Here is a 16,442-nt window from a genome sequence, read left to right on the forward strand (position 1 = left end):
GTCGTCCTGGTCCCTTTGCAGAAAAACAGCCCCAAAGCATGATGCTTCCACCCCCATGCTTCACAGTAAGTATGGTGTTCTTTGGATGCAACTCAGCATTCTTTGTCCTCCAAACACGACGAGTTGAGTTTTTACCAAAAAGTTATATTTTGGTTTCATCTGACCATATGACATTCTCCCAATCCTCTTCTGGATCATCCAAATGCACTCTAGCAAAATTCAGACGGGCCTGGACATGTACTGGCTTAAGCAGGGGGACACATCTCGCACTGCAAGATTTTTGTCCCTGGCGGCGTAGTGTGTTACTGATGGTAGGCTTTGTTACTTTGGTCCCAGCTCTCTGCAGGTCATTCACTAGGTCCCCCGTGTGGTTCTGGGATTTTTGCTCACCGTTCTTGTGATCATTTTGACCCCACGGGGTGAGATCTTGCGTGGAGCCCCAGATCGAGGGAGATTATCAGTGGTCTTGTATGTCTTCCATTTCCTAATAATTGCTCCCACAGTTGATTCCTTCAAACCAAGCTGCTTACCTATTGCAGATTCAGTCTTCCCAGCCTGGTGCAGGTCTACAATTTTGTTTCTGGTGTCCTTTGACAGCTCTTTGGTCTTGGCCATAGTGGAGTTTGGAGTGTGACTGTTTGAGGTTGTGGACAGGTGTCTTTTATACTGATAACAAGTTCAAACAGGTGCCATTAATACAGGTAACGAGTGGAGGACAGAGGAGCCTCTTAAAGAAGAAGTTACAGGTCTGTGAGAGCCAGAAATCTTGCTTGTTTGTAGGTGACCAAATACTTATTTTCCACCATAATTTGCAAATAAATTCATTAAAAATCCTACAATGTGATTTGTCTGTCATAGTTGACGTGTACCTATGATGAAAATTACAGGCCTCTCTCATCTTTTTAAGTGGGAGAACTTGCACAATTGGTGGCTGACTAAATACTTTTTTTCCCCCACTGTACCTTTGTTTCACAGTAACCTTATGTTACTGCTAACATTACCCCCATGTTCTCCAAAACATAATACAATAGAGGCAGGATACTTGTCCACATGATTAAGCATGTATTTAATGTAGCAAAAATGACATTAACTCATTTTTGACCAAATGAGCAGTTACTGTCTTTTTGCTTGGTAGGGCAGTATGGTAGTTGGTGCCAGGCGCACCGGTTGGAGTGTGTCAAGAAATGCATTGCTGTTGGGTTTTTCATGCTCAACAGTTTCCTTTGTGTATCAAGAATGGCCCACCACCCAAAGGACATCCAGCCAGCTTGACACAACTGTGGGAAGCATTGGCGTCAACATGGGCCAGCATCCCTGTGGAATGCTTTCAACACCTTGTAGTCCATACCCCGACGAATTGAGGCTGTTCTGAGGGCAAAAGGGGGTGCAACTCAATATTAGGAAGGTGTTCCTAATGTTTTGTCCACTCAGTGTATATGTCCAAACTCGCTAAATCTATGGTTCTGGTCTTACTGTAAATGTATACAAAAGTATTGTAAGGTAATTGTGGTTTGAGTTGGGGGAGGGGAAACTCCAAAAAGGCATTCAGCTTCATTCAGTGAGAAAGTGTGCTAGGCCTAAGCCTGCAGACGACTCTGTCATGTATAGGGCCTTTATTTCGGGGGAAATGTTTACAAGTGTTTGTATTTGTAGGTGTAGGCTACCAAGAGGTTAATAGGATACTGACTTTAAGATGTTCAAATAGACCAAAGGTCCAACTTGTTTTTGAACTTTCTCCTGTCTTGACCCAGGGATTGGATGAGGCTTTAGCTACATGTCAACACACACAGGAAGCACCAGCAAAGTACTGGCTGAAGGGCTTGGAATAACAGCATCGTTGTGTCAGTTGCTGTTTCTGTTTCTCATAAGTTTTGAAATGTGACCTTGTCTGACTAACCAGGATTCTCAGAGTGGTTGCAACAAAATACTACATGATCTGATCTGCACCTCCTTTTTCCTTTTGTATCTGTTTTCAACTGGGTTGGAACGATCAACACCACCAGCTAGGCCGGGTGATAAAGGTGGTCAGTTGTAGTCTATAAACCTCTTCAGAATGATTAAAAAAGCAACATAAAAAACCTTTATTTTGGAGTGCGGACGTTCACTATAGGTTTAATTTCTATCCACACACCACATGAGTACAGTGGTTTCAACTTAGAACGTTTTACCAACCATACCATAGCCTTTAACTAAGACCTGAGAGTTGTTAGCTGCTAGAAGCTGTTTACTGTTTAGGCTAGTGTTTACTGACTTGTAGATCTATGTGGGTTAAGATGTGCTCTGTGCTATATTAGTCTCCACTGTTTGAGACTTCCTTTTCCTTCTGAAGCATTTTAGTTTAATTAACGTCCATCATGAAGATACACACTGAAGAAGGATGTTAACCCGAAACGTCTGTGTATGCTATCCTTGATGCAGTAAAAATAGTTGTAAAAAATAATCAAAAACTGAAGTAAGCTTTATGCAACAAATGTTTTATTGCGGACCCATTAGCAACATTTTTACATATGTAGTTTAATTAATCTCTCCTGTTTTCTTCTACAGGTTCTTGCATCATCTATCAAAAGTGAATGTGAAATCCCAAAGAACAGAGATTGAGAAATAGCTCCATAACATGGCTGTAGCCGGATGTCCAGATTATTTTCTACACCATCCAAATTATCAGGTAAATAATACATATCTTTTACTAGATGTTTTGTACCATCTATATTTCAGTACATTTACCTTTTTTTCTTTGGTCTTGAGTGTTCATTTGTAGATTTCAAATGTTTTAATATGTCAGAGATATCAATTAATTTGGAATAGCAATTACGAATGTTACAATTACTCTCATTTACTACGTGATGTTTTATGTTAAAACTATTGGCTTAGACCATAGCTAACCTCACCATCTAGTTTCAAATATGATTAGCTTTCTTTCAGTAACTTTGAGTGTTTGCTTGAGCCTAGCTGCAGTGCCAGTTGGGCGGGGTTTTCACCTTTGTGAGTATTCCATTGGTACTTTTTCACAAGGCAAGTTCAAGCAAGCATAGCTAAAGTGTTAAAAGGATTTCAAATACTATCTGAACCCAGGTCTGCCATATTTTATAAGCCCTTTATTAGCTGTGGTAATATTATAGTGTTTGCTGAAGCGGCACCATTTGGGATTTGGAACTCATATTTACACAGGTCATAAACGTGAAAAAAGAAAAGAAAACACTCTATATGCATCTAACATATGGAACTGTTTATAAAACTATACATGGAGTGGTTAGGAAAAGACTGTTTAAACACTCCCAGGACCCCTGCTATAAGCCCTCCCTCACCCCAGAGCCAGAGCTGAGGGAAGACAGGGGAGAGAGAGGTAAAAACCAGAGCCCCACTCTCTCAGCTGGGCTGTAGCAAAAAAAACTTGCTGTGAATGTACCTGTCATGGCCAATAGATTTAGGGGCAGAGCATGAATGAAAACAGAAGAGCCAATGAATGGCAGTGGCATGGATGCACATTCCTTTGGGCTGAATACATTGATGGTGATTCACATGGTGCATGGCCCAGCATGGGGAATCTGGACTCGACGTAAGACCGTCAGCGGTGGCCTCAATCAACGGATTAACCGGATTGTTTTGAGGGGCTTTTTTGTATTTTATTTTACGTTGTTTGTTTCCACATGCAGCAGTTCAGTGGGAAATAGGCTATCAATCAGCCTGGTCACTCGCCCTGTAGGGGAGAGTTCGACCCATCCAGCCCTAAAGGGCTATTTAGGAAGCCTGTGCTGTGGGGATTTTAGCATGTCATCCACCACCCAGCCTCTCCCTTGGCCTTTCACTGTGGTTAAGGCTAAAGAATAGGATATGGCCACTTTTCTAGTATAAGATACACTCGTTTAGTCATGCAGCTAAACTGCTGAACACAAAGTATCTCAACTAGTTTAACAGTTCCTAGAAGTAGCTAGCCTATGCATCTGATCTCTTCCTCGACGGGCTCATTTACATTGTCAGTTTTTTAATTGGTAAATAATGGGCAGAAACAGCCTCTTTATCCTGGGGTTATATAACTAGTAAATGTTATGGGATTCTGGGCTCAGCTCCAAGGCGGTGTTGGAGAGGGAGTGAGAGAGAGCTGGGTAAGCTGACTGGAGGTTTGCCACAGCACTCCAAGGAAAGCTTACCAACTTAATTACTGTATTGAGTAGGACTATTGAACTGGATTTTATATGGATGGAAATGTCTCAGTTTCTTTGTACTTTCAATTAGAGCTGGGGGATATGGACCAAAATCCATATCGCAATAAATTGCCTGAATTGATGCGATAATGATAAATAGAACTATACGTTTATAAAAATTGTTTTATGATCCTTTAAACTACTACTACTAGTTTGATGGCAGTTGTCCCATTAACAATCACCCATATTAGCAAACGTATTTCATTTCAAACTTTACATTTCTTTAGTATAGGCTACTTATAGTAATGAACGATATCAGCAAAAGTGATCGATAATTTTCGGTTTATCGTCCCAGCTCTACTTTCAATTAAACACTGTGTGAAAGGTCAGGTGTTTGTAGTCCTGTTATGAGTTTGTGCTTATGGTCTGGGATGCCGGTGGGATGCCAGTGAAGGATAATTGGTATCTTCTGAGTCGTGTTCATTAGTCACCGAACAGAAGAAAATGTCTGAAACAGGGAGGGTCTTGACACAAACTTAAAATGTTTTGTTTCAAAAGGTTTTTAAGCATTTTACGTTGCGTGCCCTAATGAATAGAAGTCTGGTTTTTCTTTGTTTGGTAGATCTGGAAGGTCGCATCATGTTTCCGTGTTGGGTCAGTCAGTGATGGATCGATAGACTTCTGTCATCAAAGATGGTACAGTATATAATAGTGCAGTACATACAGTGGGGTCTGAAATCATTGACACCCTTGATAAAGATGAGCAAAAATGACTATATAAAAAAAATAATTCAAATACTGAACTATATTGTATGGGGAAATTATTTTATATTAATACAATTGCTCAAATAACAAGATTTTGTTTAACAAGTAATAATATTTTTTTCTCAAATAGGTAGGGGTCAAAATTATTGACACCCCTAAAGATTCTTATAAATAATGTAGTTAAAAGTTTAGTATTTGGTCCCATATTCCTAGCACGCAATGACTACATCAAGCTTGTCTCGTTACAAACTTGTTGGATGCATTTGCAGTTTGTTTTAGTTGTGTTTCAGATTATTTTGTGGCCAATACAAATTAATGGTAAGTAATGTATTGTTTCATTTTGGAGTCACTTTTATTGTAAATAAGAATATAATATGTTTCTAAACACTTCTACATTAATGTGGATGCTACCATGATTACGGATAATCCTGAATGAATTGTGAATAATGATGGGTGAGAAAGTTAGAGGGTCAAAGATCACAAGCTTGATGTAGTCATTGCGTGCTTGGAATATGGGACCAAATACTAAACTTTTGACTACATTATTTGTAAGAATCTTTAGCAGTGTCAATAATTTTGCCCCTACCTTAAAAAAAATGATTACTTGTTAAACAAAATCTCTTTCTCTGAGCAATTGAATTAGTATAAAATAGTAAAATGTCCCCATTTGTTTTAGCGTACAATGTAGCTCAGTATTTTAATTATTTATTTGATACAGTCATTTTTGCTCATCTTTATCAAGGGTGTCAATCATTTCAGACCCCACTGTAATTGTTGAAGGCCTACGTGTAGGGTTAAGTTTAATTTGTATCTTTAGTAGTTAATGGACACATGGATTGCGTTCTCGCTCTTGGTTTGCTTCTAATGGGTCTTTGGGTCAAAGTGTCTGTCGAATTAACTTTATTGATCCCCAGAGGGGTAACTGGGTTTGCCACCAGCGGCAGACATACAAAGACTGTGAGACAGTTACGTGAAGGTTCACTGGCGGTGCAAGACATTTTTCACTGGTGTAGCTTTTTAAAGAAAGGACTGTCCAGCCAGCGATCCCAGTTGATTGGTCTTTATTCTGACGATAGACACAAGGAACCACATTAGATGTGCAGGACAACAGTATGTTGATGGCTGTAGATTTGTGATTCGTCGCTTGTATGTCAATATCAGACTGGGCATTTTGTAATCTAACATCATAACAATGAGTTTTTTTAAACAAAATATAATACATGTAAGTACCTGACGATAAACACAAGGAAGCACATGATGTGCAGGAAAACAGTATGTTGATGGCTGTAGATTCGTGATTCGCCTGTTAGTATGGAAATAACTGAATTAGCAGGGAGCTAATGCGACCATTACAATTAGAGCATGCTAGCTAACTCGCTCTTACAGCAATAACATACAAAAGCACATCCCAGGATGCCCCAATATCTAACAGGTACCGTACACATATTTATACATCAAAACATGTACATAGTGAACTCGTACACATTGTAAATATGAAAATAGAATACAGTATTTCAGAACGTGACCTACCACTTGCATGTCAATATCAGACTGGGAAGAATTGACGTTCGCAATCTCCCCCTATCTGCAAGCGTAATCAATGGTATAGCACGTTATTGATATGCACATTCAACCAACCAATAGGAATACATAAACATTGAATACATACTTCTGCAGTGTCAAGTGGAAACATAACCAACCCTGTTACACAAGCAAAATACACTTGACTTCAATACATCCTCAAAAACGTTCATAATGATACCTGAGAAGATCCTCCATATGAGGGTATACATTCCATAGCCTACTATTATTGTAGCCAGGCTGCCTTGCTAGCTACTAGCTAATTTTTACAACTTTGCAACAAGTCAAGTGCAACAATTTTGAAACTGTCTGTGTCTGTTGGTCACTAGTTCTCCATGGTAATCTCTCTGCTCTTGTCCGCCTGTAACCTCTGTCCTAGTGAACAGCCCTACCTGGTCTCTCAAAAGGTGAAATGCTTTTACAATGCTTTTACAGGTTGAGGAGCTTAATAGGATAGTAGAAACAAGATCATAGGTCAGTCACAGCCTAATCCAGCCTTCCAGGAATCTAAACTCAAACCATCTCCTGTGCATGAGGCGCTTTGAGGGTGCTTCTCACCGTTAATGGTGCTACAGAGTTCAAAGCCACGAAGCCGCAGAGCCGCTCGGACTATTGTAACATACAGTATGTTCGCAACTCGAAAACAGCCAATGCAATGAGGTTCGTAAATATGTAATAATGTGGACTTAGTATTGAGCTCAACAGTCTGTGTTATATAGTATTGTGGTTAGTTTAATGTTTTAGTGTACTGAATAGACTAGGCATATTTCTTGGAAATAGGGGTTGGCCTACTTGCTAAAGTAGTTTCCATTTGTCAAGATGGTTAACTGTTTCAATTTATACTGACTGTAAAATATAAATATGATTCCGTGAAGGCCTAAACTCTAAAGAAAATAAGTGACATTTAAATATGCACTATGCAGAAATCACTCAGCCATTTCCTGGTTGCTACAAAGGGTAACACTTTACTTGACACCCAGCATCATAACACGTTATGACACGGTCATAACCATGTCATAATATGTCATAACAGCTGACATAACTTGTTATAATATGGTCATAACACTGTCATGACACATATATTTAGACCTGTTGTGATATATATTGTGTTATTTTATGGCTGGTTATGACACCTACAAAAGAGTGTCAAAACCTACCACACAAGGCAAAACATTCCATTACACCATAACCTACGTGTCAACAGTATGTTTATATTATATATATATTTTTATTGACCATGTTAAATTAGCATTGTAATTGCGCACACATTGATGTCAGGCATGCACCTACCGCAATGCTCTGTTGCTGATGACTGGGATGAATGCAGGAGCAGGACAAGACACCCTCTTTTTGACTGATGACTGATATAAGGGCATGTACTGTACGTGATAGGCCTATCTGGCATTATGATGGTCATAATGCTTCCCGACAGTGTCATAAAGTGTATTTTCTTAGTCGAACTAAAGTGACACAGGATGGTCATAATGCTTCTCGACAGTGTCATAAAGTGTATTTTCTTAGTCAAACTAAAGTGACACAGGATGGTCATAATGCTTCTCGACAGTGTCATAAAGTGTATTTTCTTAGTCCAAGTAAAGTGACACAGGATGGTCATAATGCTTCCCGACAGTGTCATAAAGTGTATTTTCTTAGTCGAACTCAAGTGACACAGGATGGTCATAATGCTTTTCGACAGTGTCATAAAGTGTATTTTCTTAGTCCAAGTAAAGTGACACAGGATGGTCATAATGCTTCCCAACAGTGTCATAAAGTGTATTTTCTTAGTCGAACTAAAGTGACACAGGATGGTCATAATGCTTCTCGACAGTGTCATAAAGTGTATTTTCTTAGTCGAACTAAAGTGACACAGGATGGTCATAATGCTTCTCGACAGTGTCATAAAGTGTATTTTCTTAGTCCAAGTAAAGTGACACAGGATGGTCATAATGCTTCCCGACAGTGTCATAAAGTGTATTTTCTTAGTCGAACTAAAGTGACACAGGATGGTCATAATGCTTCTCGACAGTGTCATAAAGTGTATTTTCTTAGTCCAAGTAAAGTGACACAGGATGGTCATAATGCTTCCCGACAGTGTCATAAAGTGTATTTTCTTAGTCGAACTAAAGTGACACAGGATGGTCATAATGCTTCTCGACAGTGTCATAAAGTGTATTTTCTTAGTCCAAGTAAAGTGACACAGGATGGTCATAATGCTTCATGACAGTGTTATTTAAAATATGATGAAAAAATCAACAACAACAAAGGATTTAAGAAACAAACTTTCAAACGAAAGGAAACTTCGTGGCAGGGAAAAAACTAATTATTACGTAGGTGTCATAACCAGCCATAAAATAATGCGATATATGTAAAAACAGGTGTAAATATATAGGTCATGACAGTGTTATGACCATGTTATGACAGGCTATGACAAGTTATGTCAGTTGTTATGACATGGTTATGACCATGTCATAACGTGTTATGACACTGGGTGTCAAGTAAAGTATTACCAAAATTGTAATAGTTCGCCTAATTTCAGTTTATGTGACCAAACAAGCAAGTATAGTGTAAAGAATCATTGTACCATCTAAACTGCTGTGAAATATATTTTCCATAACCCAAAATATTGTATTTTTAGCTATTTGAAGCTGGTGTACAAAACTAAAGTAAAGCAAGGGAAGCATAGAAATAGTGCACATAGAACAGATCTGCCGCTTCTTAGACTTGCTTTCAATGAGAATGATAGATCTATAACTCATATTTCTATGTGAATTTTGTCGGGTCGCCCAAAAAGTGACATACGGAAAGTATTCAGACTCCTTGACTTTTTCCACATTTTGTTACGTTACAGCAATCTACACACAATACCCCATAATGACAAAGCGAAAACAGGTTTTTAGACATTTTTGCATATGTATAAAAAAAAAATACAAACTGAAATAACTTATTTACATACGTATTCAGCATTGAAGGTCCCCAAGAACACAGTGGCCTCCATTATTCTTAAATGGAAGAAGTTTGGAACCACCAAGACTCTTCCTAGAGCTGGCCACCTGGCCAAACTGAGCAATCAGGGGAGAAGGGCCTTGGTCAGGGAGGTGACCAAGAACCCGAAGGTCACTCTGACAGAGCAGAGTTCCTCTGTGGAGATGGGAGAACCTTCCAGAAGGACAACCATCTCTGCAGCACTAATCAGGCCTTTATGGTAGAGTGGCCAGACGGAAGCCACACCTCAGTAAAAGGCACATGACAGCCCGCTTGGAGTTTGCCAAAAGACACCTAAAGACTTTCAGACCGTGAGAAACAAGATTCTCTGGTCTGATGAAACAAAGATTGAACTCTTTGGCCTGAATGCCAAGCGTCACATCTGGAGGAAACTTGGCACCCTTCCTACGGTGAAGCATGGTGGTGGCAGCATCATGCTGTGGGGATGTTTTTCAGCGGCAGGGACTGGGAGACTAGTCAGGATCGAGGAAAAGATGAACGAAAACAAAGTACAGAGAGATCCTTGATGAAAACCTGCTCCAGAGCGCTCAAGACGTCAGACTGGGGCGAACGTACACCTTCCAACAGGACAACGACCCTAAGCACACAGCCAAGATAACGTAGGAGTGGCTTCAGGGCAAGTCTCTGAATGTCCTTGAGTGGTCCAGCCAGAGCCCAGACTTGAACCCAATCGAACATCTCTGGAGAGACCTGAAAATAGCTGTGCAGCGACACTCCCCATCGAACCTGACAGCTTGAGAGGATCTGCAGAAACTCCCCAAATTTAGGTGTGCCAAGCTTGTAGGGTCATACCCAAGAAGACTCGAGGCTGTAATTGCTGCCAAATGTGCTTCTACAGAAGTACTGAGTAAAGGGTCTGACTACTTATGTAAATGTGATATTTCTGTTTTTTATTTGTAATACATTTGCAAAAAAATTCTGCAAACCTGTTTTTGCTTTGTCATTATGGAGTATTGTGTGTAGATTGATGAGGGGGAAAAAACAATTTAATCAATTTTAGAATAAGGCTGTAATGTAACAAAATGTGGAAAAAGTCAAGGGTCTGAATACTTTCCGAATGCACTGTATTGCAACTTTAAACGATTCAAAGAATTGAACTCACAAGAATACGATTACAAGGAAAATCTCAATGGAAATGACAGAGGTGAAATGCAAATTTGGCAATGTGAAGCAGCACATTTTAACATTTCTCATATAAGCATGAGTCAAAGTTCTACAGAGAAATATATAGGTTAGCTATAGGTTTATCATCTGGTCGGCTGCAATGTTGACTCTGTTTGTGTCCCGAATGGCATCCTATCCCCCATGTAGTGTACTACTTTTGACCAGGGCCCATAGGGCTCTGGTCAAAATAAGTGCACTATGTAGGGAATATCGTACCATTTGGGACAGAGGTTCTGGCTTCACGCTGCTGTAGCCGTTAAAGCTGATCTTATTTACTGAAACACATCGGTCTTCGCAGAGCAGTACATTTTGCCTTGAGTTTTATAGGTGTTTTTAGAGTGAATGAAGTGGGGATTATTCTGGCAGACGCATATGGTTTCCTGTTCCTGGAAGTCAAGCTTTCTTGTTTTGGTTTTTCTTGGAAGCAAATTGGGAGATTCAAAAATCGGGTTATTTTGCTTTATTTTTGTGGCACAGACCGACAGGAAAGGTTTGGGTTGAGCTGCGTTTGTTGAATCAGGATGCATTTTAGGCATCTAGTGGGTTACTTTACAAATGTGCCCTGACTTGTAAAATAAAAAACAAGTTCAGTGTTTCAAAGCCTCTCTCTCTCTACCAGAGAAACCTCAGAGGAAACAGTAGGCTTATCTATATAAACATACTGCAATAAAATCTGCTATTTAAATTGAAATTTGACTTTACCATGATGTTGGAGGGCTAAGTATCCTAGGCTACTAGACTAGGAGTTTGACATCATCTAGCAGTAGAGTAGGCTATTTCACCCTAGCCTCTAGTCCACAATATATCTCCATGTAGTTAGGTTACCATGCAATGAAATGTAACTATGACAATTGGACCACATGTTGTTATTGTTTTTATTCAAGAGAGTTAAACAATGTGACTTTTGAACATAATAGCATGACCAATGTAAGTTCAAGGTGGAGAAATGTAAATTATCTTTAGTGTGAGGGTTATGCTGGTTTTATAGAGAGCTAACATTTAGGAAATGCCTCATTGTCACGAAAGTTGACTGATGACTCGTGGAACCAAGGCGCAGCGTGATAAGCGTACATCTTTAATTAGTACTTAACACACGAACAAAACCAAAACAACAAACCAACGATACGTGAAGTCCTGAGGTTACACACACCAAACCTTTACGGATCAAGATCCCACAAACTAACTGGTGCCAACAGGCTGCCTAAGTATGGTCCCCAATCAGAGACAACGAGCTACAGCTGCCTCTGATTGGGAACCACCCTGGCCAACATAGAACTAAACGATCTAGAACAAAAAACATAGAAAACTAAACATAGAAAATCCACACCCTGGCTCAACATTTAAGAGTCCCCAGAGCCAGGGTGTGACAGTACCCCCCCCCCCCAAAAGGCGCGGACTGCGACCGCGCCACACAAACACAAGAGGGTAGGGGCCGGGTGGGCATTCCGCCTCGGAGGCGGATCCGGCTCCGGGCGTGTCCACCACCTTTTCTCCACCTCCCCGTTGTGCCCCTGGTCTGGTCCCGCTGACTGGAGCTGGACCCGACGACGGTGGACCAGACCTTACCGGCTCCGGACTGGAGCCGCTGGCCGGAGCTGGACTGGACACCGGTGGAGCGGTTTGCTCTGGCTCCGGAGTGGATCCGCTGACTGGAGTTGGACCGGACCCCGGTGGAGCGGATTGCTCTGACTCCGAAGTGGAGCAGCTGACCGGTGCAGGACCAGGCACCGGTGGAACAGGCACGGGCCGTGCCGGACTGGACACACGCACCACTGGCTTGATGCGGGGGGCAGGAACGGGCCGGACCGGGCTGACGACGCGCACCACTGCCTTGGTGCGGGGAGCAGGAACGGGCCGGACCGGGCTGACGACGCGCACCACTGCCTTGGTGCGGGGAGCAGGAACGGGCCGGACCGGGCTGACGACGCGCACCACTGGCTTGGTGCGGGGAGCAGGAACGGGCCGGACCGGGCTGACGACGCGCACCACTTGCTTGGTGCGGGGAGCAAGAACGGGCCGGACCGGGCTAACGACGCGCACCACTGGCTTGGTGCGAGGGACAGGAACAGGCCGGACCGGGCTGGCGACGCGCACCACTGGCTTGGTGCGAGGGGCAGGAACAGGCCGGACCGGGCTGGCAACGCGCACCACTGGCTTGGTGCGAGGGACAGGAACAGGCCGGGCTGTACTGGGAACACGCACCACTGGCTTGGTGCTGGGAGCAGGAACAGGCCCGGCTGGACTGGGAACACGCACCACTGGCTTGGTGCGGGGAGAAGGAACAGGCCGGGCTGGACTGGGAACACGCACCACTGGCTTGGTGCGGGGAGCCGGAACGGGCCGGGCCGGACTGTGGAGGCGGACTGGAGGTCTGGAGCGGAGAGCTGACACAACCCGTCCTGGCTGAATGCCTATTTCCACACAATATGTGTGAGGCATCAGCACAGGACGTACAGGGCTGTGCACTCGTACTGGCGCTACAGCACGTGGCACTGGCGCAGGATATACGGGACCAAGGAGGCGTACTGGAGGCCACGAGCGTTGAGCCGGCACACCCCGTCCTGGCACGACTAGTGCGTGGTGCTAGCACCGGACGTACAGGACTGTGCCGGAACACTCGCGGCACAGTACGTGGCTCCGCATAACACGGAGCCTGCCCAGTCTCACGCTTCCTAGCCTGAGTACGGGGAGTTGGCTCTGCTCTAACTCTAGGCTCCGCCAACCACCCTTTTAGCCCCCCCCCCCAACATTTTCTTGGGGCTGTCTCTCGGGCTTCCTCCTCGGCCGGTACCCTCTGCGATGCCGCTGCTCCTCTCTGTAGCGCGCCTCCACAGTCTCCTCCCAAGGACGACGATCCATTCCGGCCTGAATCTCTTCCCAAGTCCAGGATCCCTTCCCGTCCAGGATCTCCTCCCAAGTCCAGGCTGTCTGTTCCTGGACACGCTGCTTGGTCCTCTTTAGGTGGGATCTTCTGTCACGAACGTTGACTGATGACTCGTGGAACCAAGGCACAGCATGATAAGCGTACATCTTTAATTAGTACTTAACACACGAACAAAACCAAAACAGCAAACCAACGATACGTGAAGTCCTGAGGTTACACACACCAAACCTTTACGGATCAAGATCCCACAAACTAACTGGTGCCAACAGGCTGCCTAAGTATGGTCCCCAATCAGAGACAACGAGCTACAGCTGCCTCTGATTGGGAACCACCCTGGCCAACATAGAACTAAAAGATCTAGAACAAAAAACATAGAAAACTAAACATAGAAAATCCACACCCTGGCTCAACATTTAAGAGTCCCCAGAGCCAGGGCGTGACACTCATAAAAGTTATTAATGCACTATGCAAAACCACAACGTCAGTTATTAAGGAAAATGAGTCAGTGTTGAGTATTATGAATATGCCTACCATAATAGAACCTAGGCCTAAACATGAATAGGTCCCTACTTGTTCAGTGAGGTAGCCATGCATATGGAAAGGGGCTATGTTTATTTTATATTGTTAGGCTATCCTATATCCACCCATTACTGTGGAAACAAATAATAGGCCACACTTACTCTCATTCTCATCCTCCACAGAGACAGCATAGTGAGGAAAGTCCAAATTGAACTAAATCTTCTTAGTTAATTATGTAGGCTAATAATGAACTCAAATTGCTCTCAGGGGGTTTAAGAATATGATATTCTAACAGACTAGCCCTTACGAGGACTGTCAGCAAGTCAATAGTCTTTGAATTCCGCTTATCGCACACAACACAAGTTAATTTTTAATCCCAAAGCATAGTGCTTCTTCTTAGCAAAGCCCCATGAAGGACCCATGTGTGATTATTGTGTCAGACACTCCCCTTTCAACACCACAAACCTAACATTGGCCTTGTCTTGACCTTGTTCAAACCCCCAACCTCAGCCTGAACCTTTGCACTGTCCCTGTTCTAAACCCTTAACCCTGACCTTGTCTTGGCCCCTACCTTAGTCCTGGTCCCATATCTGCCTTATATCTGCCCCTTTTCATAAATCTTACCCCAACTTCACTATGACCCCTCTCTACGTACTAACCGTACGTTTGAGTTTGTGGCAGAGTAGATCATAGAAAAATATGAATTCTTCTATGAATTATATTTCTATGGTGTGGAATGTAGGTGGCCATGTTTTTAGATAGCATTACCAGAACAAAGTGTTGTAGTGGGTTGGTCGCTGTACTCTATTTACCACTCTAAACCCAACATGTAGTGTTTAGGTTAATAGCTTCTTCTCAGAGTGTCTGAATTGAGCAGGTGTTCGTTTCCAACCCCATGTTAAAATAGAGTAGTAATACTGTTGTAAGAGTTGGCATGGCTGAGAAGAATTATCCTGTCAAAGCGAACAAAACGTTGTCGTAGTTCTATTAAAATCTTTGGGAGCATTATACCAGTGTGCAGATTTACTTTTTGTTCTATGTTGTCTTCTCGGATCCAGCACCTAGAAAAAGTTTTTTCATGGATGTGCGCATACCACCCCTCTAAACATGGCTGAGAATTATGCAAAAACAGAGAGTCCTATGTTTTGGCTCCCAAATTGCCAAGGTTAACATTCAGTCAATTGTCAAGGGGGTGTCAAAGGATGTGTGATCGTTGGGCTTTTTGTTGACAGTCCAGACCAACCCAACGTATGCTTTAAAGGTCTGCTAATTCCCGGGAAGGGTTAGGGAGGGGGATGTTTTCTAAACAGAGGAAGGGGAAGACAATGCCTCAGTCCCCAGCAGATGAGGGTCTAGTGCTCTAACCAGACCAGTCCCAGTCCCAGATAGCCGTATAAAGCAGCAAAGTTAAAGGCTGAGGTGCGTTTGGTGCCGGGGGGCTGGGGCTCACTGGAGCTGAACCCTGGGCTCGCTGGGACTGGCATACATGGCTGGCCCCGTCCCAGCAAGCATGTCACTGGCTGCAGCCGTTTGGGTGGGGGGAGTCGGTCGGGGCTGGGCGGGAGGGATCAGTCACACTCTGGTAGCTGGACCTTTAGCCCTGTCTAGTCTGGTGGTGTCGACTATGTCCAGACACTTTGCACTGGGATTAGCTTGGAGTCAGGAGGACGACAGTGTAGAGGGCCACTATACTGCTGCTGCTTTTTCTCAGTGAGTTGATTTAGATCATATTAAAAACGGAACTTAAATGTTGGGATTTAGATGGCGTAGATGATACTTTTTTGGTTAGAAGGGTTATTATTACACATTTTGTTATAATAGGCTATGTGGCCAGAGGCCTAACTAAGATTGTGTAGTGTTTGTTTATTGAAGTGGGCTCCTTCAAGTTGTGAATCATACTTACCAAGGGTCGACCATGAAAACCAGTGTACAAAATTACGAAAGAATGTTCAACCCTCTTCAATTTCACAACAAAACCATTTCATAAATCATATTACCTCTCTCACTGAGGCATTATAAGAGCTACAGCTTTTTCTGCCATATCAAAAGAGGTCTTAGTCTTGACGTGTGTGTGTGTGTGAGCACCCTAGCAAGCCAAACTCAGTAGTACACCACAGTACATTCTGTTCCTGGGGCATGCTGTGAATGCTCCAATCAGTGCTGACATTATGGATCTCCCACACTTGTTTTGTAGGGATTTTGTCTGTCCAAGAAGACAGTGTTCTCTGGGAGCATGTGTTTCTGTGGGAAGCCCTGTAATCATATCAAGTTTTCCGCTACTCGCTGTTTAGGCCTACCTCTGAGGCAGAACAAAGCAAAGTTGCTTTAAAGAAAACAACTAGCCTATCTACCGAACAACGAGCATAAACACGGGGGAGAACTCT

General features: G+C 43.0%; 1 protein-coding gene across 3 annotated transcripts in view; it reads left to right on the forward strand.

Moving 5' to 3' along the window:
- LOC121586245 (growth factor receptor-bound protein 10-like) overlaps nucleotides 1–16,442 on the forward strand; it is an 81,661-nt gene that overhangs the window by 18,132 nt on the left and 47,087 nt on the right. For 2 of the 3 annotated variants that reach the window (XM_041902788.1, XM_041902789.1), the window contains exon 2: nucleotides 2,545–2,665. In XM_041902788.1, coding sequence (XP_041758722.1) covers nucleotides 2,615–2,665 — 51 coding nt within the window. In that variant the 5' untranslated portion in view covers nucleotides 2,545–2,614. Of the gene's footprint in view, nucleotides 1–2,544; nucleotides 2,666–4,764; nucleotides 4,839–16,442 lie in introns of those variants that run through there. The other variant, XM_041902790.1, reaches the window with a different exon arrangement.

Source organism: Coregonus clupeaformis, chromosome 17 (genome assembly GCF_020615455.1).
Source record: "Coregonus clupeaformis isolate EN_2021a chromosome 17, ASM2061545v1, whole genome shotgun sequence".
NCBI lineage: Eukaryota > Metazoa > Chordata > Actinopteri > Salmoniformes > Salmonidae > Coregonus > Coregonus clupeaformis.